The sequence below is a fragment of the Gloeophyllum trabeum genome (genome assembly GCF_000344685.1).
Source record: "Gloeophyllum trabeum ATCC 11539 unplaced genomic scaffold GLOTRscaffold_00005, whole genome shotgun sequence".
Classification (NCBI taxonomy): domain Eukaryota; kingdom Fungi; phylum Basidiomycota; class Agaricomycetes; order Gloeophyllales; family Gloeophyllaceae; genus Gloeophyllum; species Gloeophyllum trabeum.
In genome coordinates, this window is record NW_006920414.1 from 1,713,687 (window position 1) to 1,734,529 (window position 20,843).

General features: G+C 54.1%; 11 protein-coding genes across 11 annotated transcripts in view; 5 read left to right on the top strand and 6 right to left on the bottom strand.

The window, feature by feature from the left end:
* Positions 1 to 1,129, bottom strand: part of GLOTRDRAFT_110855 (uncharacterized protein) — a 2,569-nt gene extending 1,440 nt beyond the window's left edge. Inside the window, exons 1-2 of the mRNA XM_007867107.1 lie at positions 1,049 to 1,129; positions 414 to 997 (exon numbers count right to left, since the gene is read on the bottom strand). Of these exons, the coding sequence (XP_007865298.1) occupies positions 414 to 997; positions 1,049 to 1,088 (624 nt within the window). The 5' untranslated portion in view covers positions 1,089 to 1,129. The remainder of the gene's footprint in view (positions 1 to 413; positions 998 to 1,048) is intronic.
* Positions 1,130 to 1,754: 625 nt separating this feature from the next.
* Positions 1,755 to 6,210, top strand: GLOTRDRAFT_138279 (uncharacterized protein; the record flags this gene model as incomplete). Its single annotated transcript, XM_007867108.1, has 15 exons — positions 1,755 to 1,919; positions 1,967 to 2,498; positions 2,552 to 3,976; positions 4,037 to 4,148; positions 4,226 to 4,365; positions 4,429 to 4,459; positions 4,513 to 4,657; positions 4,715 to 4,933; positions 4,994 to 5,056; positions 5,112 to 5,227; positions 5,279 to 5,334; positions 5,389 to 5,555; positions 5,608 to 5,845; positions 5,898 to 6,124; positions 6,180 to 6,210. The coding sequence occupies 13 exons, from the start codon at positions 1,755 to 1,757 to the stop codon at positions 5,701 to 5,703; spliced, it is 3,267 nt and encodes a 1,088-aa protein (XP_007865299.1). The 3' UTR covers positions 5,704 to 5,845; positions 5,898 to 6,124; positions 6,180 to 6,210.
* On the bottom strand, positions 5,314 to 6,376 carry GLOTRDRAFT_115784 (PHF5-like protein; the record flags this gene model as incomplete). Its single annotated transcript, XM_007867109.1, has 7 exons — positions 5,314 to 5,334; positions 5,389 to 5,555; positions 5,608 to 5,845; positions 5,898 to 6,124; positions 6,180 to 6,216; positions 6,274 to 6,306; positions 6,358 to 6,376. 5 exons carry the CDS (start codon positions 6,374 to 6,376, stop codon positions 5,829 to 5,831), a joined length of 333 nt encoding a protein of 110 aa, XP_007865300.1. The 3' UTR covers positions 5,314 to 5,334; positions 5,389 to 5,555; positions 5,608 to 5,828.
* Positions 6,377 to 7,300: 924 nt separating this feature from the next.
* GLOTRDRAFT_39851 (uncharacterized protein) lies at positions 7,301 to 7,843 on the bottom strand (the record flags this gene model as incomplete). Its single annotated transcript, XM_007866612.1, has 3 exons — positions 7,301 to 7,434; positions 7,497 to 7,709; positions 7,762 to 7,843. 3 exons carry the CDS (start codon positions 7,841 to 7,843, stop codon positions 7,301 to 7,303), a joined length of 429 nt encoding a protein of 142 aa, XP_007864803.1.
* Positions 7,844 to 8,379: 536 nt separating this feature from the next.
* GLOTRDRAFT_138282 (WD40 repeat-like protein) lies at positions 8,380 to 10,673 on the top strand (the record flags this gene model as incomplete). Its single annotated transcript, XM_007867110.1, has 8 exons — positions 8,380 to 8,468; positions 8,529 to 8,708; positions 8,776 to 8,862; positions 8,917 to 9,156; positions 9,219 to 9,680; positions 9,750 to 9,999; positions 10,048 to 10,117; positions 10,171 to 10,673. 8 exons carry the CDS (start codon positions 8,380 to 8,382, stop codon positions 10,440 to 10,442), a joined length of 1,650 nt encoding a protein of 549 aa, XP_007865301.1. The 3' UTR covers positions 10,443 to 10,673.
* A 117-nt stretch (positions 10,674 to 10,790) lies between these two features.
* On the top strand, positions 10,791 to 11,816 carry GLOTRDRAFT_59933 (endoglucanase V-like protein). The gene is made up of 5 exons (XM_007867111.1): positions 10,791 to 10,968; positions 11,025 to 11,283; positions 11,335 to 11,384; positions 11,442 to 11,582; positions 11,639 to 11,816. The coding sequence occupies exons 1-5, from the start codon at positions 10,821 to 10,823 to the stop codon at positions 11,653 to 11,655; spliced, it is 615 nt and encodes a 204-aa protein (XP_007865302.1). The 5' UTR covers positions 10,791 to 10,820; the 3' UTR covers positions 11,656 to 11,816.
* A 58-nt stretch (positions 11,817 to 11,874) lies between these two features.
* Positions 11,875 to 12,949, bottom strand: GLOTRDRAFT_40670 (uncharacterized protein; the record flags this gene model as incomplete). The annotated part of the gene is made up of 4 exons (XM_007866665.1): positions 11,875 to 11,979; positions 12,073 to 12,192; positions 12,250 to 12,597; positions 12,665 to 12,949. Coding segments are annotated over 4 exons (858 nt in total), but the record flags the coding sequence as incomplete, so codon positions are not given.
* A 781-nt stretch (positions 12,950 to 13,730) lies between these two features.
* GLOTRDRAFT_75353 (phosphotyrosine protein phosphatases II) lies at positions 13,731 to 14,559 on the top strand (the record flags this gene model as incomplete). Its single annotated transcript, XM_007867112.1, has 2 exons — positions 13,731 to 14,107; positions 14,167 to 14,559. The coding sequence occupies exons 1-2, from the start codon at positions 13,754 to 13,756 to the stop codon at positions 14,557 to 14,559; spliced, it is 747 nt and encodes a 248-aa protein (XP_007865303.1). The 5' UTR covers positions 13,731 to 13,753.
* On the bottom strand, positions 14,546 to 15,009 carry GLOTRDRAFT_110857 (uncharacterized protein). Its single transcript, XM_007867113.1, has one exon. It carries the CDS (start codon positions 14,888 to 14,890, stop codon positions 14,735 to 14,737), a length of 156 nt encoding a protein of 51 aa, XP_007865304.1. The 5' UTR covers positions 14,891 to 15,009; the 3' UTR covers positions 14,546 to 14,734.
* Positions 15,010 to 15,382: 373 nt separating this feature from the next.
* On the top strand, positions 15,383 to 17,359 carry GLOTRDRAFT_75354 (PLP-dependent transferase; the record flags this gene model as incomplete). Its single annotated transcript, XM_007867114.1, has 8 exons — positions 15,383 to 15,432; positions 15,493 to 15,637; positions 15,698 to 16,005; positions 16,060 to 16,118; positions 16,180 to 16,223; positions 16,599 to 16,786; positions 16,845 to 17,053; positions 17,113 to 17,359. Exons 2-8 carry the CDS (start codon positions 15,493 to 15,495, stop codon positions 17,357 to 17,359), a joined length of 1,200 nt encoding a protein of 399 aa, XP_007865305.1. The 5' UTR covers positions 15,383 to 15,432.
* A 340-nt stretch (positions 17,360 to 17,699) lies between these two features.
* GLOTRDRAFT_93004 (uncharacterized protein) lies at positions 17,700 to 19,379 on the bottom strand (the record flags this gene model as incomplete). The annotated part of the gene is made up of 12 exons (XM_007867115.1): positions 17,700 to 17,855; positions 17,924 to 17,953; positions 18,065 to 18,175; positions 18,213 to 18,264; positions 18,321 to 18,399; positions 18,453 to 18,474; positions 18,532 to 18,560; positions 18,789 to 18,871; positions 18,931 to 19,034; positions 19,093 to 19,110; positions 19,178 to 19,256; positions 19,306 to 19,379. The coding sequence occupies 12 exons, from the start codon at positions 19,377 to 19,379 to the stop codon at positions 17,700 to 17,702; spliced, it is 837 nt and encodes a 278-aa protein (XP_007865306.1).
* Between the last annotated feature and the right edge of the window lie 1,464 nt (positions 19,380 to 20,843).

The following is a 20,843-nucleotide window of genomic DNA, read 5'->3' on the forward strand; positions in this document are numbered from 1 at the left end:
AGGGTCGCGGAGAGTTCCGCAGCGGCGCGCCAGGATGCTTCGTCGAACACGAACGGGTCGTCCTTCGAGCGCGCGGGAGGCAGCGGGCAGAGGAAGATGTGGTTGGAGACGTGGTCACAGAGCGCGGTGGGCGGCTGGTTCGTGAGCGGACGAAGGGACATGGGAATTTGGAAGGGGACAAAGTCGTACTTTCCGGAAAGGTCCGGGAGCGAGAGGACGCGCGCGAGCGCCTGCGCAGCGACGACGTGGAGCGCGCCTGTAATCGTTGCACTGTGGGAGCGGGAGAGCGCGGCGAGGATTTGCGAGTCGGCGGGACTATAGGAGAGCAGCCGGACATGGTTTTTTTGCTCTGGGCTCCGTGGCACGACGGGATTGCCTCGCCATGCGGTTGAGGGAGGGGAGTGCGGGGTAACCTCGTGCAGGAGTTGTTTGAAGGAGACCGAGAGCTTAGTGAGCTTTTCGAGTGGGGGGACCAGGCTGACGGTCGCCGGTATATCTACGATTGGGCTTGCCAACTCTGACTTTCCCTGGGACTCGGCGGAGGGGGCGCGGAGGGCCTCTAGCAGGCAAAGGTGGAAGGCACGACCGCTGAGGCCGTCGCCGATGCCGTGCTGGTAGGCGAAGACGACTGTATTGTCCGGCAGCACTGTCAGTCGCCAGAGGGGCCTGTCTGTTGCGTTGATGTCAAACGGCACGGCTATCTGCTGCTCGAGGACGTCCTGCAGCGAGGTTGGGTCGTGCGTGAACTGCACGACCTTGTCGAGGTTGATGCTGTGCAGAGGGACAAAGGCGGGCTTTTTGCACGCGGAGGGGGAATATGCGACACAGACGCATAGGGCACCGGTGGATTTGATGAGTTTGGCGAGAGCGGGGTAGAGGACGGACGGTGTCAGACTCTGGGATGGCGCATCCGTTGGGAAGACGTAGCGCGCGGAGACAACCACACAAGTGTCCAAGCCCAAAGCTTGCCTGGTTATGTGGAAACGCTCCAGAAGGCCTGCAGTTCGATCAGTACATCAAATCTTCCGCGCGCAAACTCTGCACTCGCCTGCCTTCCTGATCATATCCTTGGTTTTGGTCGATGACATATTCTCGTAACGAAAGGGTAATGGCGGCTGGCGTCGGTGGTGAACATTGACTCTCGCTTTTCGAGGGATTATATATTGATGGGAATATTATATGCAGCGTTGCATAAGCGACTGAAGGATCCTCCTGCCTTCGCGGTAAAGAAGCAACGAGCGCTGTCAATAGTACAGCCACCAGGGGTGGTTAGACTGCGGAGTAGAGTTTGATCAGATAATTTGCGGCGGATAACCATAATAATGTAGTCAGATATTTCATTATGATGATGATTACCAGGTGCAGTCGTTCGCGATGGATATAAGTCGCCTGGCAAGCGGAGAAGTAGGCCCCAAATACTGAGATTCATGAGGCGTCCTTTTACTCCGGGTTTCTTGTGATCACTTCAACAACGATACGCAAGTCAAGCCTTCAATGAACAGCAAGTGAAAACAACGGCCGTCGACGAGATATTGAGCAAGAGTGCGTCAGATGCTCGAGCGTGCTATATAGTATGTAGCCTAGAAGATGTGCTAAAAACTAGTAAAATATATATTTATTATTCTGTTAGGATCCCACGAGGCATTCACTGTGCAGCAGACGCAGGCAGACGTCCTTTCGGTTCGTCCGAGCTGCCAGTCTTGACTCAGCTCAGTTGCGTTCGGTCACAAGTTCCCGGCGCAGATGCTGCGAGCATGTCTCCAGCAAGTAACGATCCCTACTCTGTTTCAACCTACGCCGATTCCATTAGCTCCCGTCCGGACAGGACGCTCGTCGTGAAATGTACATTCGATCGCTCGAATAAGAGAATCACCTTCTCTTCTGCACGCAATTGTTCGTATCAGCTACTAAGGGACAGGGTGAGTACCGTTCTTGCTTGACCGCCCGGTTTCTGACAGCCGAATAGGTCGAGCAATGTTTCTCCTTGTCTGCATCTTCCTTCGTTATCTCGTACAAAGACGATGACGGCGAAGTCACAGACATTACCAACGAGCTCGACCTGACCGAGGCCATCTACTACTTCCACACGGATGCGAGCTCCGAGCCTGCGTCTTCTGCGTCCTCCATCTTGTCCGGGCGCTCTTTCGGATCCCTAGGCTCCAAGAAGATTACCCTCCGGATACAAGTCACGGTCGACTATGACGGTCCCAGTTTGAGCGACAGCAGCAGCTTAGCCAGCCTAGACGACTACCGAGGCCGTCAGGCCGGAAGCGAGCTCAGTCTCAACTGGAGTGCGCCGGGTAGTGAGATCGACGGCACGGTCGACGCAGAGCACGAGCCGGAGGACGATGCGGTCACGATCAGCTCCCGCGATACGGGCGGTAGTGTAGAGTTGGAGCGTACGAACGGCCATCAGGGCAAAGCACGTTCCCATCTTCCCCCGGTTGCAGAGGACCGGTCAGACTTGGGTAGTCAATGGGAGCTTGCTACTGTAGCAAGTACGCGCACATGTTTCTCAAAGTTGGGATACTGACTATGTACATGCCTGCAGATAACCGCACAGCTTCCCCTTCACTAGAATCCGTCACCTCCCGTAATGTAGAGGATCCTTCCGCCGTCTTCTCTCGCCTCAAGCTTTCCGAATCTTCCTCCCCGCTCAACGCCGGCCCGTCCTGCGTTCCTCTTACCTGGCTACAGGACCAGAACAATCGGACCATTAAAGCCATGCTCGGCGCCCTTCCTGAACCATCCGAGACCGACACTTCCTCGATCTCCCTGCGCAGCACCGAGGACGGCGACGGCGACGTCGAGTCGCTCTCAGGTGGGGACCTGTCGCTGCAGCGGGACCACAGAGGCAAGTACTATTATTCATATACGAGCGCTGGGTCCGGGTCCGTCTCGACACACGACTCGGGCTACCAGGACGATGACAGCCTGAGCGCGACGTACGACCCCACGCGCTCGTCGATGCAGGTGGACGGGAACCCATTCGTGGACCCGCAGCACGGGCTCAACGCCCACCCTGCTATCCCCAGTGGAAGCCGTTCGGCGTCTGAGCCTGTGCTGCAGATTCACCCATCCATTCCGCCGGAGGTGCTCAGGTACCTGAATGATGACGCCGAGCCTGCGGGCCCGCCTCCTGAGCAGCTCACGAGTTGTAGCGAGTGCGGCGTTATGCTCGAAGCGATCCGGTACGTGTGCGCGACGTGCGGCGAGAAGCGACCAGTCTCGCAGCGGGACACCGGCGGTGACGCGATGAGCCCCTTCGAGGATCCGTCGGAGTATAGCGGAGGAAGGGGCCTGCACGTTCCTACGCCCTCGTCGTCTGCAAACTCTTCGAGGACGTATATTGCGGACCGGGAGCTGCCCGAGCACCGGCGGTACGCGACTGACCCGCATGGGCCGCAGCATGAGCGGCACCATCATCACCACCACTACGACCCGCTCGACCCGCGCCATCACTACCACGCAGCTCACCCTCCCCACCCTCACCCTCACGCCCCTCACCACCCTCACCAGCATTTCTCGCCGAGCCGCTCAATCCCAAATGGTTCATTGCACCCGCACCCGTTCTTCCACCCGCGCACCTCGTCCCTGCAGAATGGGTATATGTCATTGGCGTCGTCCACGACCCTCCACGGACCGCCCAGCGACTTGCCGGCGTCCTTTCCCTCCTCCTATACCCACCCGAGTCACTCACCTTCCTCGTCCCACTCGAGCTCGGGCTCGACCCCGACGTCGCCCAGCGTCCCCGGGGGCTACGAGCTGTGCTCAGGGTGTATCGAGCAGGCGGGCGTCAATCACGCCCTGGAAGTGGTGGGAGGAGGCGCGGGCCCTGGAATGACTATGGGCGTGGGCCGGAGCCGGGGTCCGGAAGCGCTGAGCCAGTGGAGGCGCGCGGCGCCTAGGCAGAAGGGCCAGCTTAGGCACGCGTATATCGAGAAGGTGTGGGGCCCGAGCGGGTGGGAGGATGTTGGTGAGTCTGGCTTCTCTGTCTCGGGTGGACTGCGTGTACTGATCCTCATGACGGCTGCAGAGCAGGATAACAAGAGGAACTGCAAGTGCTCAACGTGCGGGACGGATATCGTCAGCAAGCGGTACAAGTGCGCTAGTTGCCAAGACTTCAATCTGTGCATTGCGTGCTACGGGTAGGTTGCGTTATGTTCATACTGCGGCTGCTGCGCCGCGTGAGCCGTCGCACTAATGGGATTTGCGAAACGTGTAGGCAGGTGCACGAAGTCCATCCGTCACATGCATTCTTAAGTGTCCCCGACAAGCCTGCGCGGTCCAAGAGCGACTCAGATATCCTCGGATCGACGAGCGCTTCTACAGCGGTAGACTTGGATCCTGAGGGAGGCGAACCTTGTAAGTCTGCGGTTTCCGCAGCGTCCTTGCCCTTTAATATGCGTCTGTTAACCTGCTATGTAGCCATGAAGCATCCAGGAGTTAAATGTGCACAGTATGTACCTTCGTTGTTGCGGTATTTGGGATTTTCTGACGGTGAAAGCGCAGTTGCATGCAGGATATCGTTGGCGCGAGGTTCCATTGCGCCATATGTGAGTCCGTGGACATTTGTTCGAACTGCGAGTCCGCGGGTCTGCCGGGCAATCTCGATTCCACGGACGACGGCCATAACTCCTCGCATATCATGATCAAGGTAAGGCTATCCGTGTAACGCAATCCGGACCACGCTTACGTAGTCTCTGTCACCTAGATACCCTATCCACTGGAGACGACGGAAGTGCAGACCGCGAGCAAGCGGGCAAAACACCTCTGGAGGTGCCGCGACGCGGCCGACGTCGGATGCGATCCTGTTCCTGATTCACCCCCAATGTCGTCTTACGCTAAGACTGTTGTCGGCTCGGGTAAGAAGGGCGCTGAGTCGGTTCGAGACACTATGGATCATCACATCTTATGCGATGGTTGCGGCATGGTATGTGCCGACGCCAATTGACAATTTGAGACAATTGTGGCTCACTTCTAATGCTTTCAGAACATCGTTGGAGTACGATATCAGTGCGCCAGCTGTTCTTCGAGCCCTACGCCATACAGCCTAGTGAGTTGTCTGGTCCCCCCTGCCTGACCGCACCTTTAATCAGGTCCTTCCCTAGTGCGCTCATTGCGAAGAGCGGTCTTATCTACTGCACGACCCTATGCACATTTTTGTCAAGTTGCCTCGACCCGTCGATCGTCCCTTGCAGAGCCCTATGTTCCTGATCCCCAGAATGTGAGCCTCGCAAGAGTTCAAAAATACTTGGAGCTGACTGTGCTCTGCTAGATACACCGAGCCCGTCGGCGCACGATTCCGCGCGACTCGCAATAGTCATCCGAAAGGTAATCCAGCGTGTCCTGCTAGTTCCCCCAATTGATACTCATAATACTTACCAGACTATCTCGACTCTGTGCTACATACCCACACCTGGTGTGACCGTTGCATGACCCGAATCCGGGGTGAATGGTTCCACTGCGGGTTCTGCCCCAAGGATTTGTGCAGTGACTGCGAGGCCATGGACACGCACGATAACACGCATGTCTTTCTTGTCCTCAAAGCTCCGGTATGCCTGATCAAATTCCCCAAGCGAAGTTTTGCACTAACTGATAATGCAGGTCGACTTACGGTTCTTTAAGCGAGATGCCGAGTTCGTGGATAGCGGGGGCGGAACACCCCGTCCTATCATACCTTATCCTATCTATCGTTCATGAGATTTACGATCCATCTATATGCTCATCTCTACCCGCATTGTTTTCGCTGTGTAGCTTTTCTGGATCATCGCAGCATTGTAGCATGTAGCAACATACACATACTAATACAGAACCGAACGCATCATCTAACCCTTCTTAAACCCTGCATAATTGAGTTAGCGGGTGAAGCAAACATAGAGCAAGCGACGACTTACCGAGACGACGCCGCTCATAGAACAAATCCGTCCGACTGGCTCCCAGATTCACGATCTTCGGACAGCCATCTCGATCTTTCTCTAACCTCGTACACTCGGCGCAGTAGTAAGCGTCAGAAATTCCGGGCGAGCCGCAGATGATGCAGCGCCCGCCGTAGGTGCCGAAGTTGCATTCGTCGCAGATGCGCACGAGGGTCTCTGGTCGGACGTAAGAATCACAGACCGGGCTGCAGACAAGACGTGAGAGTCGACCATAGCTTGTAGCTAGATAGTACAACATACCATTTCCCGTCGCATTTCTCACATAGACGGCCGATAGCTAGATGAAAACGGCGTCAGTCGCCATACCCCGCGTTCACCAGCACGCGCTACTTACCGATGCCAGGCTGACGCCTGCACATAATCAAATCTATCCAAGCGGTTAGTAACTTTCAATGCGTTATACGATGCTCATACTCACCGGGATGGTGCTTTGACATGGTTGTAGACGGTGGTGAAAGAGAAGAGAATGAGATCCAACGACAAGCTGGAATGATTCAATGAAGTCTGCCGGTGTAAACTTGAGACGCCAAAATGATTTGTCAGCGGTGATCGGTGGGAGTTGCCACAGGGGTAATCGTGCCGCGCAGCGCCGAATACATGTACTCGAATGCAACTCGAATGCCCTCAAGTTTGGTCCCAGGTTTGTCCGGATAGTGACACGGGATCTATCCGTATAATCCAGGGTCCTATTCCCGACCGGAGACTTTCCGCCATGGTCGCACAAACGACTTCGGCGACCGGTCATCCGACCGTACAACACTGGACAGTGGACACTGCAACTTCACTGCAGGAGCAGTACTATGTACGGTACAGCATTCCAGCAGATATGCAGGTGCTGTTGTTCAAGTGGGAGGCGCAGTCCTAGTGTTTGCGCTGCTATCTTGTTGGGACCAGTATTTCCTCCAGACGCGGCCGTCTTGTGGCTTGACGTTCCTCCCCCGGCGTTACATTAAATTCATACCACCATCGAGGTCACCTTCCTTTGACTCAGCAACTTTCAGCTCGAGTAAGTCGACAGACAAATTTGTCACATGTACAAAAGGGCTCGGACAAAGCGGAGCGCCAGGGTATTGTAAGACCATTTCTCATGAGGCGGGGAAAATGCCACAAGCACGTTGCTGAACAGTGACAAATAGCTAACAGCAGATTAAAGAGCTGCAATGCGCATTTTCTGACGATATCTTATACTCAGCGTTAAGTCGTAATGTAACGACTGACGCTTAGCGAGACGATGTTATAGAATGTCCCAGAACGAAGGTGGCAAACAGCAGGACCAATGAGTACAATGGGAGGGTAAACGAGGCTAGTCCAAGGACCCAGACAGTTCTCCGAAGGAATGGATGATGAGTCAATCGCATAGGCTACAAGTCAGGATTGAGGTCAAGATCAAGGTCGAACAATTGCTGCGGCGGTCGCTGATCGGGTCTGTAGACGGTGGCACCCGGGGCCAAGTGGGCGCCGCCATCTGGCGGTCTGGTAGGTGACACAGTAGGCGCTGTATGTTGTACGAAATAAACATTTAAGGTGTAGGCTGTGAGATCAGGGATAGCAACTTACGTCTGCCTACGGAGTGGGTCTCGCCCAATAAACCAAGAGGAGCTTCGGCATTGAGCCTCCCGCGGCGCATCTTCTCTTCGTTGGGAAATGGGGGGAAGAACAGGGGCGGGGGCGGCTGTCCGGGGAGAGTGAGATCGGGCATGTTGGGCGGTGCGGAGGTGAACGCGCTGAGGCTCTGTGCATATGCCAGGAGCTCGGGATAAGGAATGGCGGCTGAGGATGACTAACGTAAGTTTTCCGTTGAAGGATAGACAGCATCCCTAACCTTCTTTCGCTTTCTCAATCTCCTTTATCCGTTCGTCGCCTTCGTCGATCATCTTTTCTAGCTCACGCCTACCCACCTCCATTTCTTGACATATCTCCATCCATCGCTTGTCAAGATCGAGGATTTCATCCTTTAGTCGCTCAATCTTTCGTTGCTTGATCTGGTGTTTTCGGGCCAACGACAGAGCAGCCGCTATTGCAGCATCCGTTTCCACAAAAGCCGACACTGGTGGTGCTGGAGGCGGCTTCTGGTTGGGAGACAGAGAAAGAAATAGGGTCTGCGACAATCCCTGAAGACGGCTTAGGGGTTCCATAAGGACAGCAGTCATGGACGGGTCGCCATCCGAGGGCTGAGGATGGCTGCTTCCTGCCGTCTGCGAACTTATCCTAGACTGACCCTGCGACTGTGAATGAGGCTGCGACTGGGATTGCGATAAAGGAAACGAGGAACTAGTAGGCTGGGAGAAACTTGACTGCGACATGGTAAGCAGCCACAATCCAGGAGCGAGAGCCATAAAAGTCAAACGCGTCTGCATCCAACGAACTGTGGCTGTGGCGTCTGTAAGGCCTTCCCACGGCTTCACCAAGCGCCCGAATCTTCAGCTTCGCTCCCTTTTCTATGTCAAAATTTCCGCACACGCGATTCTTTCCTGGACGGTCAAAGGCTGTCGTGATATCTGGGCCAGAAATCCAAGTGGTTAATTCCCAGTGAGCTAATGCCCACAAAGAGTGAATAAGACAAGACCTGATTTCCGGCTGGTCACATAGGACCGGATCAATTCTATGCTCAACTGCCAATCTTGAAGGGGATTTACGAGAATCCCTGCTAAAATCGGGCCCCATACGCTGTGTCGATGTTGACAATGGCCTCCGTCATGTCGTTACCGTTGGCGACGACAAGAAGATGAAGGTGTGGGACACGGAGAGTTTGAAGGTTCTGTCCGAAAGGTGAGTACTGGGTCTCGTCTGGCTTACCTCTTTTTCGCGGTATTGAAAATGCTCCTACTCGAGGTAGAGAACTCCCCAAAAAGCCGACCGAGGTTCGTTTCACGAAGGACGGACAAACTATCCTCACTGCCGATAAGTTTGGGGACATCTTCAGGTATGCATTCGCCCCGTCTTGAAACATGATTGTTCCTAATTCAACCCGGCGAAGTTATCCGCTTCATCCTGGTTCGGAAACTGCCCCTACACAATCGAGTAACAGGCCGAAATTCGTCTCGCACGATAACCCGTCTGGCGGGAAACTGATTCTGGGTCATACATCGCTTCTCACGACCTTCCTGCTCACCAAGGACGAAAAATACATTGTCACGGCGGACAGGGATGAACATATCAGGGTAAGCTGGTACCCGCAGGGATACAACATTGAAAGCTACTGCCTCGGCCATGAAAAGTAACTCGCTCCTATTCGCAAGCGGGTTTGCTTGACGACTCATTTTCCACCCGTGATTTCAGATTCGTGTCCGCTCTGCACATTCCAACGAAGTCCCCTTCCAAACTGATATCAGGAGGCGGCGATCCCTCATTGAAGCTCTGGGACTGGTACGAAGGCCGGCTGCAGACAGAAATCAGGATTCTGGAACGCGTGGAACCATACATCAAAATCAAAGTGCCTCAAGGTAAAGGAGGCAGGTGGGACGAGGACGGTGATGATGGAGAGGAGGGTGGACAGAGGGGACGAAGAAGAGGGAGGAAAGGCAAGGGTAAAAGCAAAGCTGACGGAAATCAGTCGGAGACACCACAGCCTGAGGGAATAACAGAAGACATGGACGTGCAAATGGGAGATGTAAACGAAGAGCAGAAAAGAGCGGATCAAGAGCCGGAGCTGGAAACAATTCTGGCTATTAGAAGAATCGCCACGGTCGGTAGTTCGAACAGCGGTGAAGGCCCACAGGATCTGGTCTTCAGTGCCATTGGGTGAGTGAACGCCCTTCCAAGGGAGTACAATATCGAAGTCTCGCTTACGTGCCGCTCCCCATTGCACAGAGCTACAGCCTTGTTCTCTTGCCCGTATCCGGGCACAACTACTCCAGACACCGGTCAAGAGACCGCGGATACGATCATTGTCGTCTGCGACTTAGGACATCCAGTTCTCGACTTCGTCGTCATTGAAGATCACGAGGAAGCTGGTGCGCTGTTCTGGGTCCTCCTCGATGGTGAATGGGGCATTCGTGCGGGAGCTGACGGTGCGCCACCCACGAAGATGGTTCGCGCTGTGCGGTATCGCAATGGCGAGGTGTGTGATTCCCTCCCATCGGAGACAGCGAACTCACTGTTACCTCAGTTCATCGTACTGGACGAAGGAAGCGAGTCCCCTTTGTTATCGTCTCTCAATTCTACGGCCGTGCTGTCTGGTGGGTTCTTCTTAGCGTGAAGGGAACTTCTTCGGCTCAGCTTGCTGCCACAGCTACTCCGGCCCAACTATCCTCTCTGGACTTGTACGCGGCGTTAAGCTCTCTGCCCAAGAACACGCACGCGGATCACGATCCCATGGACCGCTCAGAGACCGGCTCCGCCCTCGGGGACAGCAGCAGTACGAAGCTCGGTGGGAAACACATGGGTAAACTGAAGACAAGGATGGCACTGGCTGCCGCGATGTCAGAGTCTAAACAGCTTAAACCCGCAGAGCAAATGGAAGAGGACCAGAGGGATGGTAAGAAGCTGAAGCAGGGCGAATAGAGGTAACGCAGATGGTCAAGGAATACATGCGTGACTGTCCTCCTGCGCTCTGTGTGAACGCTCCGTGATCCAGGTGCTTCCATGATTCGCGACATATCGCCGTGGGGGACGCGTAGAATTCAAATCACCAACACGTGATCGCGTCTGCTCGGTGCGGCATCATTAACCTGAGCTTCAGTTACCATGAGTACTGTACCTGGGTAGATCTAGACAACCAGCACATGCGTCGAGGAGAAACCCTTGCTAAAACTTCGGAATCGACTGCTATCACAAACATTACGTAGTCAGGTACTCTGAGTACCCTCACCAGTATAAAAAGCGGCCGGGTATGTTTGTGTACTTCATCTCCGAGTCCAGCGAGCAAGGAGACGATCCATCATGGTCAGAATATCCAGTGTTCTTTCGGCCGCCGTGGTCTCTCTTGCGAGCGGTGTACTTGCCCTCGAGGAACGGGCCACAGGAGGTTACGTCCAGAACCCCTCCGGATCTGCCTCCTTCACAATGTATTCCGGCTGTGGCTCTCCAGGTGAGTAACGTATACAGACTCTCCATCACACCCGAGTGCTGAGCACCACCCACCAGCTTGTGGAGAGACCGCGTCAGGATACACCGCAGCAATGAACCAGCTCTCCTTCGGCGCCGGGCCAGGCGCGGGTGCCGGAGACGCATGCGGGCGCTGCTTCGCGCTCACGGGCACGGCGGACCCGTACTCTCCCTCGTACACGGGGCCGTTCCACACCATTGTCGTAAAGGTGACGGATCTGTGCCCCGTGGCGGGCAACCAGGAGTGGTGCGGGCAGACGACGAGCAACCCGAACAATCAGCATGGCGAGCCGGTGCAGTGAGTGCTAGCTGAATGTAATCCCGGGTGAGCGCTAAGGTTTCAATATAGCTTCGACATTTGCGAGGATACCGGCGGAGCGGGAGCGTTCTTCCCATCTGGTATGTGTCTGCACTCGAGTTCGTTGCGGACTTTCAGCTTAGAATCTTCGGGTATAGGACACGGTGCTTTGACTGGCACGTATCGGGAAGTGTCGTGCAGCCAGTGGTCGGGTTCTGATGGCAGCCCTCTCTGGACCGGTGCCTGCCTCAGCGGCGAGTCGGCGGCGAACTGGCCTTCTACTGCGTGTGGAAACAAGGGTGCGCGTTCCGTGAGGTTACACCCGCGGGTCCCATGTTGACGGGCTTGTATACAGGAACTGCCCCGTCGTGAAGAGGGGGGTTATGAAGCCAGGCTGGAAGAATAAATGCTGGTAGTAGTCGCAAGTTTACGAGACGACATATAAAATAGAGCATCGTTGAGCCTATTGATCGTGATGCGTTTCCTTCATTCATTACGCCTAAGCCGAGAGAGCAACCGAGGATTGATCATGGGCCATTCAAAGCTGCTCGCGAGTCAGCCACACACCAGCATTGAACTGAAAGGTTTGCGTTACCTTGTATGCACTGCATGTCTTGAGTTACGAAAGGCAGGAAACAGTGGGTACGGCATAAGCCGCCGCACATTCTCCCTCCATCCCAGATCGTAGATACGCTCCTGCGGCGAGATGCGGTAGACAATTACTGTGCGATCGACCATGTAACTGTCATCTTTCATGCCAGCCGAGTCCCCGCTGTCTCCAGGGGTGACCGCCGGTGAGTCGTTCCTCAATGGGTCGCAGATGAAAACCTTCCTGGTGGACTTGGCGAAGAGCGACTCTAAAGTGGTCAGACCGCGCAGAACATTCCACGTTGTGCTGATAGCAAGACCCTGTGGGTACAAGTCCCGTGGATACTCCAAAAAGGTTATTTTGTGCAATTTGCTCACCAATGTAAACACGGAAAGTAACACCCCGCCAAAAGCAACGAGTACAAGCCGCAGATGCGGCTGCTCCACGATACCGCCCGGTAGACGGTGAGTCTGTAGCACTCTGAACCCAAGGACGATGCCTACTGGCACCTTACCAAGCGGGCCGCAGACGAGGATCCAGGACCCCCACCAATCCCACCATGCCTGCCTGGCCCAGGGGTCTTCTTGGGAAACAGAGAGGGCGAGCAGTATGTGTTGTCGCAGGAGTGGTAGAATGGGGTAGAGGCCGAGGAAGGTGGTTATGGGTGTTAGATAGAGAAGGGACAGGAAGGCTTTGATGCGGAAGAGCGTCACACAATTTCCCAGCTAAAGGGGAACAATAACACGGACAGGGTAAGAACTTAAACACTTAAGGTGTGCGTGGTCGGCTTACCCATGGACAATGGTGATCAAAGTCCAGACGGCAGACGCCACATGCGGAGCAGTGGTGCGCTCTTGGGGGATTCCAGGACCCGTTGCACTTCCCCTTGAAGCATAGGGCAAGGTCCCCGGCTTCGTTGATGCATTCGTAAGGCAGGTTTATTGTGAACTTGTTGGGCAGTGGATAATGAGGTCTGCTGTGGTCTGCTCGGTTGAGGCATAGAGATATGTGGAGAGACAATAGAAGCGCAGTGAGCGACCCCTGGGCTGCTACGTATATACCTGATAATTTGATTGTCAATGCTCCTGAAAGCGCTTTCGCATTCTCGGTAATACCTACCTCCGTAAAACACACGTCTCGTATCACTGATGATCCAAGTGACTGAAAATGAGCATTATTTTAGCCATAGAAAAGATGTTCTATAAGAAAAAGAGACTTGCGGCCAATCTCGAAACAGCAGATATACCCCGCATAACTGGAGAAATGATCCAGATCAGCGAGATCCTTAGTGCATAAGTTATCTCAGTGAACATCCCTTATAAACGACAGTACAATCGCTTGTAGCCCTGCCTCTGCCAAGCGTTGGCCAGTGCGCCACGACCGCTCGCAGGCGTTCCTCGTCATATGACACGCAGTGACTAGCCGCGATTCCGATGCTCGCGGACCAGACCCAGTGCGAGGAGGAGAATTCTCTCTTTCAGGTATTCAGGAGGCCTAGACTACTGCTTTTTAGGCCGTTAGTATGGGTCCTGCTGACCTTCAAAACGGATTCAGAGCCACGTCTCCGGACTTTGCTACGGCGAACTTGTTGACGGTCGACGAATCACGGCGCGGGACGATGGACCGGAAGTTGCCGGACAACATGCTGCGATGGCTGGATGTTGGGCCAGGGCGCCTCGAAGTTCATGGGCAGCGGACAGCTGTGTGTATTTATCACTGCAGAAATCCCTTTATCGAATTATCCCGCGCCAGCTACCGTATAAAAACGAGATATGCATATCAAACTTTACTTTGCCCCAGACACTTACTGCCGATAGCGCGCCCAAGTCTACAAGCGACTATCGTTGTTCGCCGCGTTCTCGGGAGTTGGCCCAAACACCCATGTTGTCGTTCTCGTCAGGCAGTTGGCAGTCCGACCTCATCAACTCTGCCGGAGTAACTCAGACACTCGTGCCAGGCTATGCACGCGAAGCGTCCGCGATCCTGCCACGCCTGTACCTCTCGGATGTCGTGACAGCGCAGGATGTGGGCGAGCTGAAGAAGCTAGGCATCACGCACGTTCTGAGCGTTATGGAAGTGGCGCCGACGTGGCCCGAAGACGTTGAGGCGCGGTTTGTGGGCCGCATGCACATCAAGATTCGTGACACGATGAATACGAATATTCTGAAATGGCTGGATGGGACGACGGAGTTTATCAAGGGGGCGTTGGAGAGCAGTGAGGAGCATAAGGTCCTGGTGAGTATTGGAGGGGTTAAATAGATATGCGTGGCTCCTCTGAGACCGCTGCCTTTCAGGTCCACTGCTTCCAGGGGATGAGCCGTAGCACGACGGTCGTCTGCGCGTATCTCATCGCCACCCTCGGCATGTCACATACCAAGTCCATATCCTATGTCAAGGCACGACGCGCGATTGCACGACCCAACGTTGGTTTCGTCAAGCAGCTGGAGACATATGCCATGAAATATGAGGGACTTACTCCCAGTCATCATGAGCGCAGCGAAGGTATGGGTGTGAAGGTGTCGAGGATTGTCAAGAAGATGCGGGGAAAGACCACGGTGGAAGAGACTCGCGTGAGCACCGTGTCTGTGAAGCAAAGCGCCGGCGATGTGGCGGTTCGCGAGGTGCATGAGACAGCTCATGTCTCCCTCCCCACCCCACCAACGACGGACGCCCGAGAGGATTCTTGAGACTTGCATCCCTCTGGTGAAGCTCGTCGTCGTGAATCGAGGGTGTTGAATGTAAGAATAACGTTCCGGCGGATATATCAGGGCGTGCTCAATCGCACTCGGCCGGTCTCTTCCCCTTTCTATTTATTTATCACGCGTATTCAGCTTTCACCCATGCTGCAGGTCTCCTGGATGATCATCGTTCAGAATCTTTCCCCGGCGTTCCGATGCTCGTATGCGAGGGTCGAGGACTATCGCCACACCGTCTCACTCTAGCTCGGGGCCGTCGGCTATCCGTGCCCTGCATCGTCCTTGCACCCTTGCCGTACATCTTCGCTTTGCACTGCGTCATGTTCTTCTGGAATTCTGGGACTATTATGGATTTGCTCCATGGGGTATACCGATGGACACCTATGTGTAGAAGGAGTAAATGTAATTAATGTTGTAATCTAATGTATGACCAAATACTTCGCGAACGAGTATTTCACAGAGATACTGCTGGGAGGTCTTCAACGGAAGCAAACACGACATTTCCAATTCCCCTTGCGTATGCGTGAGGGCAATGCCGCTTTCCTCATTTGCCTACAGCTGCATGCACTGAGTTGCTACATATATGTAGACCGAACTAGCCTCAGGTTGTCCTGTTCCTCAAACCCTCGCGCGCTGATATACAAGCATGTCATGAACGTCTCTCTCGGGCTTGGATGGAGACGCCGAGGTAGCATAAATGAAGAAGACAAACTCACTGCAGCACGGGGTTAAGGCCGAACTTCGTGTCCCACACAAACAAGACTTAAGGGGACCAAAGGGTCTTCTTAACCTATCGATACCGCCATGGCTGTCCCCAGACCCAACGAGATTGATCCTCTCGTAGGTAGCGACGGAAAGACGACGGTGAGCACTATCATTGCTAGTCCGTATTACTTTATCACTGATGGTTCCGTTGACGAGGAGATGGTACCGACGCACTCGGATGGTATCCATGCAGTCGAACCGACCACGGACAGCTCGAACGGACCGCGAGAGTTGAAGTATCTCCCTGCGGAATTCTACGCCTCACGCCTCTCCGACGCGGCCAAAGACCTGCAGCCCAGCGCGAGTCCGTATTCTCCCTTCCCCCATCTTACCTAACAGTGACTCCAACCACACTGTCCTGCAGTCCTCAGTCTCTTCCCGCTCGAAACCACCCCGGGCCTGATCTCCCTCCTCGCCGGCAAACCAAACGGCTCCACCTTTCCCTTCACGTCCTTCCAGTATTCCGTGCGCTCGCCCGTGGACCCCTCTCAGGAACAGACAATCAGGCTTGACGGTGCACAGCTGAGCGAGAGCCTGCAGTATGGGAGAAGCGCGGGCCAGGCCGACCTGCTCGAGTGGGCGTACGGGCTGCAGGAGTATGCACATGGCCGGCGGAGGGGCGAGGGGTGGAGGATTAGCGTAGGGAACGGGAGCCAGGACATGATTAACAAGGTGTGTTTTAGAGAGAGCATAGAGGAGACACCGACTGAACCTGTACGGAGAAAGGCGGTTTGGGCAACGGTGAATCGGGGGGACGCGGTGCTCCTCGAGACACCCATGTACTCGTAAGTCCCGTAGTGCCCTACGTAGACTAGGCATCCGCGGACATAACGCACTGTGCGACAGCGGCGTGCTACCGATGTTTCAGGCTCTGCACTGTGAAATGATAGGTGGGATTCAAGGCGGTTCTCAGTGTAACGCATGCGAGCTGAATGCCGCTGCAAAATGCAGAGGTACCTTCGGACGTGGAAGGCATCGATTCAGATGCGCTACAGTCCATCTTGGAACGATGGCCGAGTGGCAAACCGAAGCCGAAAGTGCTGTACACTGTCCCTGTAAGCGTTCAGCGACGCCCGCTCCTCGCAACCTAATGTCATTGAGCCCTCTGCAGACTGGTAACAATCCTACAGGCGTCACTACCAGCACCCACCGCCGCAAGGCGGTATTGAAGTTAGCGAGGGAGCACGACTTCCTCATCCTCGAAGGTGCGGAGGCCTTTCCCAATTTCTTCCAGGTTCCCGGTAAATCCCTAAACCGGTAAATAGACGATCCGTACTACTTCCTGTACTACGGTGCCGCAACGCGCCCACCATCATACTTTAGCCTGGAGCGCGACGAGGCCGAAGTCGGGCGGGTGCTGCGGTTCGACAGCCTCTCGAAGATCCTGTCGTCCGGTCTGCGTGTTGGTTTCATCAGCGCGCCCGAGCCGTTCGTCACCGTCATCGACTCACACGTAAGATCTCTTTGCCACTTGTCCGGTATCCCCTTATTATATATTGAGCGGTCCGTAGACGGCTACGTCAAACCTGCATCCCTCGAGCCTCACGCAGATGGTCGCGTACACGCTTCTCAGCTCATGGGGGTACGATACGCTCATGCTGCACAGCGCACACGTCTCCGGGTTCTACAAAGCCAAGCGTGACGTCTTCGAGCGCGCGATGCGCAAGCACCTGGACGGGCTCGCGGAGTGGACTCCACCCGAAGCCGGCATGTTCTACTGGTGAGCAGTAGCGTGCACCTTCCGAATGGACGCTGAACTCAGTGCCCGCGCATGCTTAGGTTCAAGCTTCTGTTACACGCGCCCGGGGTTCCAGAGACGAGCCTCGAAGAGGACTCGGAGGCTGTGATAAGGACGAAGGCGGTTGAGAAGGGCGTTTTGGCGCTCCCGGGCACGGTTTTCCTACCGAGTGGAAGGAAGACGGCGTACGTTCGAGCGGCATTCAGTTTGTTGAGTGATGAAGCGATTAATGAGGCTCTGAAGAGACTTAGGGAGGTTGTGTTAGATGCGAGAGGCACTTCAGAATGATAAATATATGGCAGACAACAGTGTGAAAGGATCTGGCTCGAGATTGAGTAGTCCGTGATTGCGATTCAATCGGTCCAAAGCGGCGCCAGGAAACTTGCATGACTTCTTCCATCATATTCCTCCGTTCAATCCCGTTGACTTCCGCCGCTCGAATGACTTCCACTGATATCCATCGCGACCGTACGGTCCAATTGACAGCACGGCTATTGAGGCTAATTTTCCGATCAATCATGAATTTGGCTTTCCAGGAGGGTATAGGAGCTTACGCTGCCAACATACAATTGATGTAGACTTGATTTAGCAGAAGCAAGTTGATGGGAGATATCGCAGACAGAAAATGTCATGCCTTTCCCGTGAATGAAGGATACCCCGGCCCGAGCTGCTTGATGGGACGGATCGAGAGGCGCGACAACCTCAAAAGGTAGATCAGTACGGCTGCCTGATGAAGGGGAATTCCGGGAGTATCACCATAGTCATCATTATAATCTGCGCAACTCTTTCGAAGTATGGTGGCGAGGTTATGGTCATTGGTATGCATAATGCGAACCGAGCATACCGGCTTACGAGGACAGTACTTCGGTGGTAATCGCAAACCTAATCAGCAGATCCACTAATGACCTACAGCCAATGATGATAAACAATGCACATGTCGTATGTGTCAACTCGAATGAAGATAACTACCTCGTTATCGTCAGCCCTTCAGACCTTGACCGGCGAAGAAGATAGCACATAGTCGCTGCGGAGCTTATATCGGTAAGGCAGGCGGCCACGGCTGATAGCGACACCATGATCTGCAGGAGACACGATTACTGTTATCTGCGCAGCACGGAGTTTAAGATGAGCACATTCGGACCTTGGACAGATGGACCCCACTCGCGGTCAACGGGGAAGTCACGTTCTGTATGCTGGTGCAAAGGATTGGAATCGGTGTCGTCGTACAGAAATCAACATGATTTCTCACTTCAAGACAGGGTACGCTGAGTGACTTTGCATCAGTTTGCGTGTCAGTTCCGTAGAGACAGGCATACATATCGAAAGGCCTAAAAAACAAATGATGTCAGGTCTTCTCAGCGGGAAGAACAGCGTGGCGTACCAAAAGCAGTGACCGCAGGTACCTACTGGGACAGGAAAGGTCAACGGGCACATTCGCGACAGGTAGACGATATACGTACAATGAGAAAGGTGAGCTTGCTCTTCCCCACTAACGAGATAAACACGAGTCAGAGCCACTATGGGAGGGGCGGAGATTGACACTCGCAGATCCATATTCGCCCTATATAGAAACTGTGGGATTTCGCCGGGGCCCAGCCGTTATTCAACGAAGGATGATTTCAGAAGTAGAGGTCACCGACCATTCCACGATCAAAGTACTTGCTCCCTGTCAGAATGCGTCGACTCGCCGGGTAAAATACGAGGTCTGGCGACTTACACTCGGAAAAGCCTGGTACTGGCGACAGGAAGACCAGTGAGATTTTGAGACGATGAGGAAGGACGTAAATCACGGTACTAATCCTGGACGGTGACAGTAGTGAGTGTAGCTATCATAGCATCAATGCGCTACTAGTACCTACCAATTCTGTTCAATGGTCAGACGCGTTGGTATATCCTGAGAACGGCGAGCGATCAGGGAAGTCCAGATAACGGCATTCAGAATGCATTGATGCGCAGTGTCAATCTGGCAGGACAGTGAGTAGGAGCCGATGGCTCAGTTCACATGAGGTGGGCAGACTCACAAGCCAGAGAATTCCCACCTGAAGATGCACAAAATCATGCGTTATGGCATATACGATGTAAGGTGATATTGCGCGGTAAGCTCACAAGCCATTGAAACATCTTTCTGTCCTTCTTATATGAACGATAATACCATACTGTCTGGGCGAAGGCAATGCCGTACAACCTACATACAAGATGAGCATCCAGAATGTCTGCCAACAACCGACACTTACACATCTGAAATGACCACGCCAACGTAAATCGGCTGGTATGCACCTGTGAGGAGTGGCGAAATGGAGGACGACATGGTGGGATCCTCCTTCCGGTGCGAGGAATTAGCTGTATATGCACAGGATGTTTACAGCCTCCAGTATGGAAGGATTCTAGACTTCGATGTCAACGTTGAATAGAGATATGAAGCATGTGGAAGCGGAGAGTGTTCATCCATCCTCAGTTATGATTGATAGCTGATGCGAGGGAGGTATAGTTCTTTTGCGCCTAGGATCCAACCAGAGCGTCCATGCAGACGCACCTTCTGACCTTGGGATATGGAAAATCCATTGGTCCATTGGTATTCAGATATCAATACAAGTATATATAGTAGGGTCGATATCGGGTAAGTCAACTGAATAACGCGGGCACACAGAAACGAAACTTAGATAGCGAGATGCATTTGGGTCCTCTCGTTCAGCGATGCCATAAATAGACAGTCTTCCTTGAAGAATTCCTTCAGCCCCAGCCCAGTGGCAGCCTCGTGTATACACGGACATCAAAACCTCATATCCGTGGATATCACTAGGAGGAATTCGCTGTCCAAGGTCGAAGAGCGGAGCCAATGACGCGAACTCGGAATGATTTCGGTTTGCCCAGCGGTTGCTGCGAACTACTTGAGAAGAGGACGGTCACGAGTTCCTTGCGGTTACTCGGATGAATCAAGAGGTCGATGCAATCAGTCTCGCGGAGCAGATGGCAGATTATCATCGAAGCGGCAAGCAATCAAGCAAGACGCGCACGAAGCAGTAGATCATGTTGAAGGCGATGAGATAGGCGAGTCACCCGCGCACAGGAGATTCCAGAATCCAAGAACCCGGGGCCAGGAGGGCGCTGGGTGTTTCGTGGACGCAGGCGCCGTCCGAAGAGCAGCACTAAGTACCAATGCTGAGAACCGAACGGCGACGGATATCAAGATAGTTGGAGCTCCGGCAGCAGAACAGCGGGTAACCTCAGAGATGGCGGAGGTCTAGCAGAGAGACATATCGGACATATCGAGGCCAGAGACATTGATACGATGCAGACACGGCGGGCAAAGCAGGTGTCCTTTTTCCGGACGGCAGGAAAAAGGACACTATGTCCTTTCACGGCGACCATCAGTGGGTCAGGAAGTAAATCTGTCACGATTGCGTCATGGTCGTGACAATGGGTCACGCAGTCTGCATTTATAATATGAAAAACCCTCGGACGCTCAGTTTTACAAAGCGAAGCATGCCATATGACCCGATAGGTGACTTTCCGTCCATATTCGGACCTTAGGCTCCCATCCGAGCCGTAACATCACACTTCGGCAGCTACCGTCTCGGACCTCCAGCAGCGTCTACTTAGGTGGCACTGGGCAGAGTACCGTACTTGCATGGTTTTTGTATCCATCAGCAAGCAAGGTGGAATGTACTCTCATATCTCCATGCTCAACACTGTAGAGCCTGCCAGAGTTGAAGTTTGTGAATATCAGATGAGATTTGAGACCTGAAGTTGCTTGCTATGCGATCTGGACGCA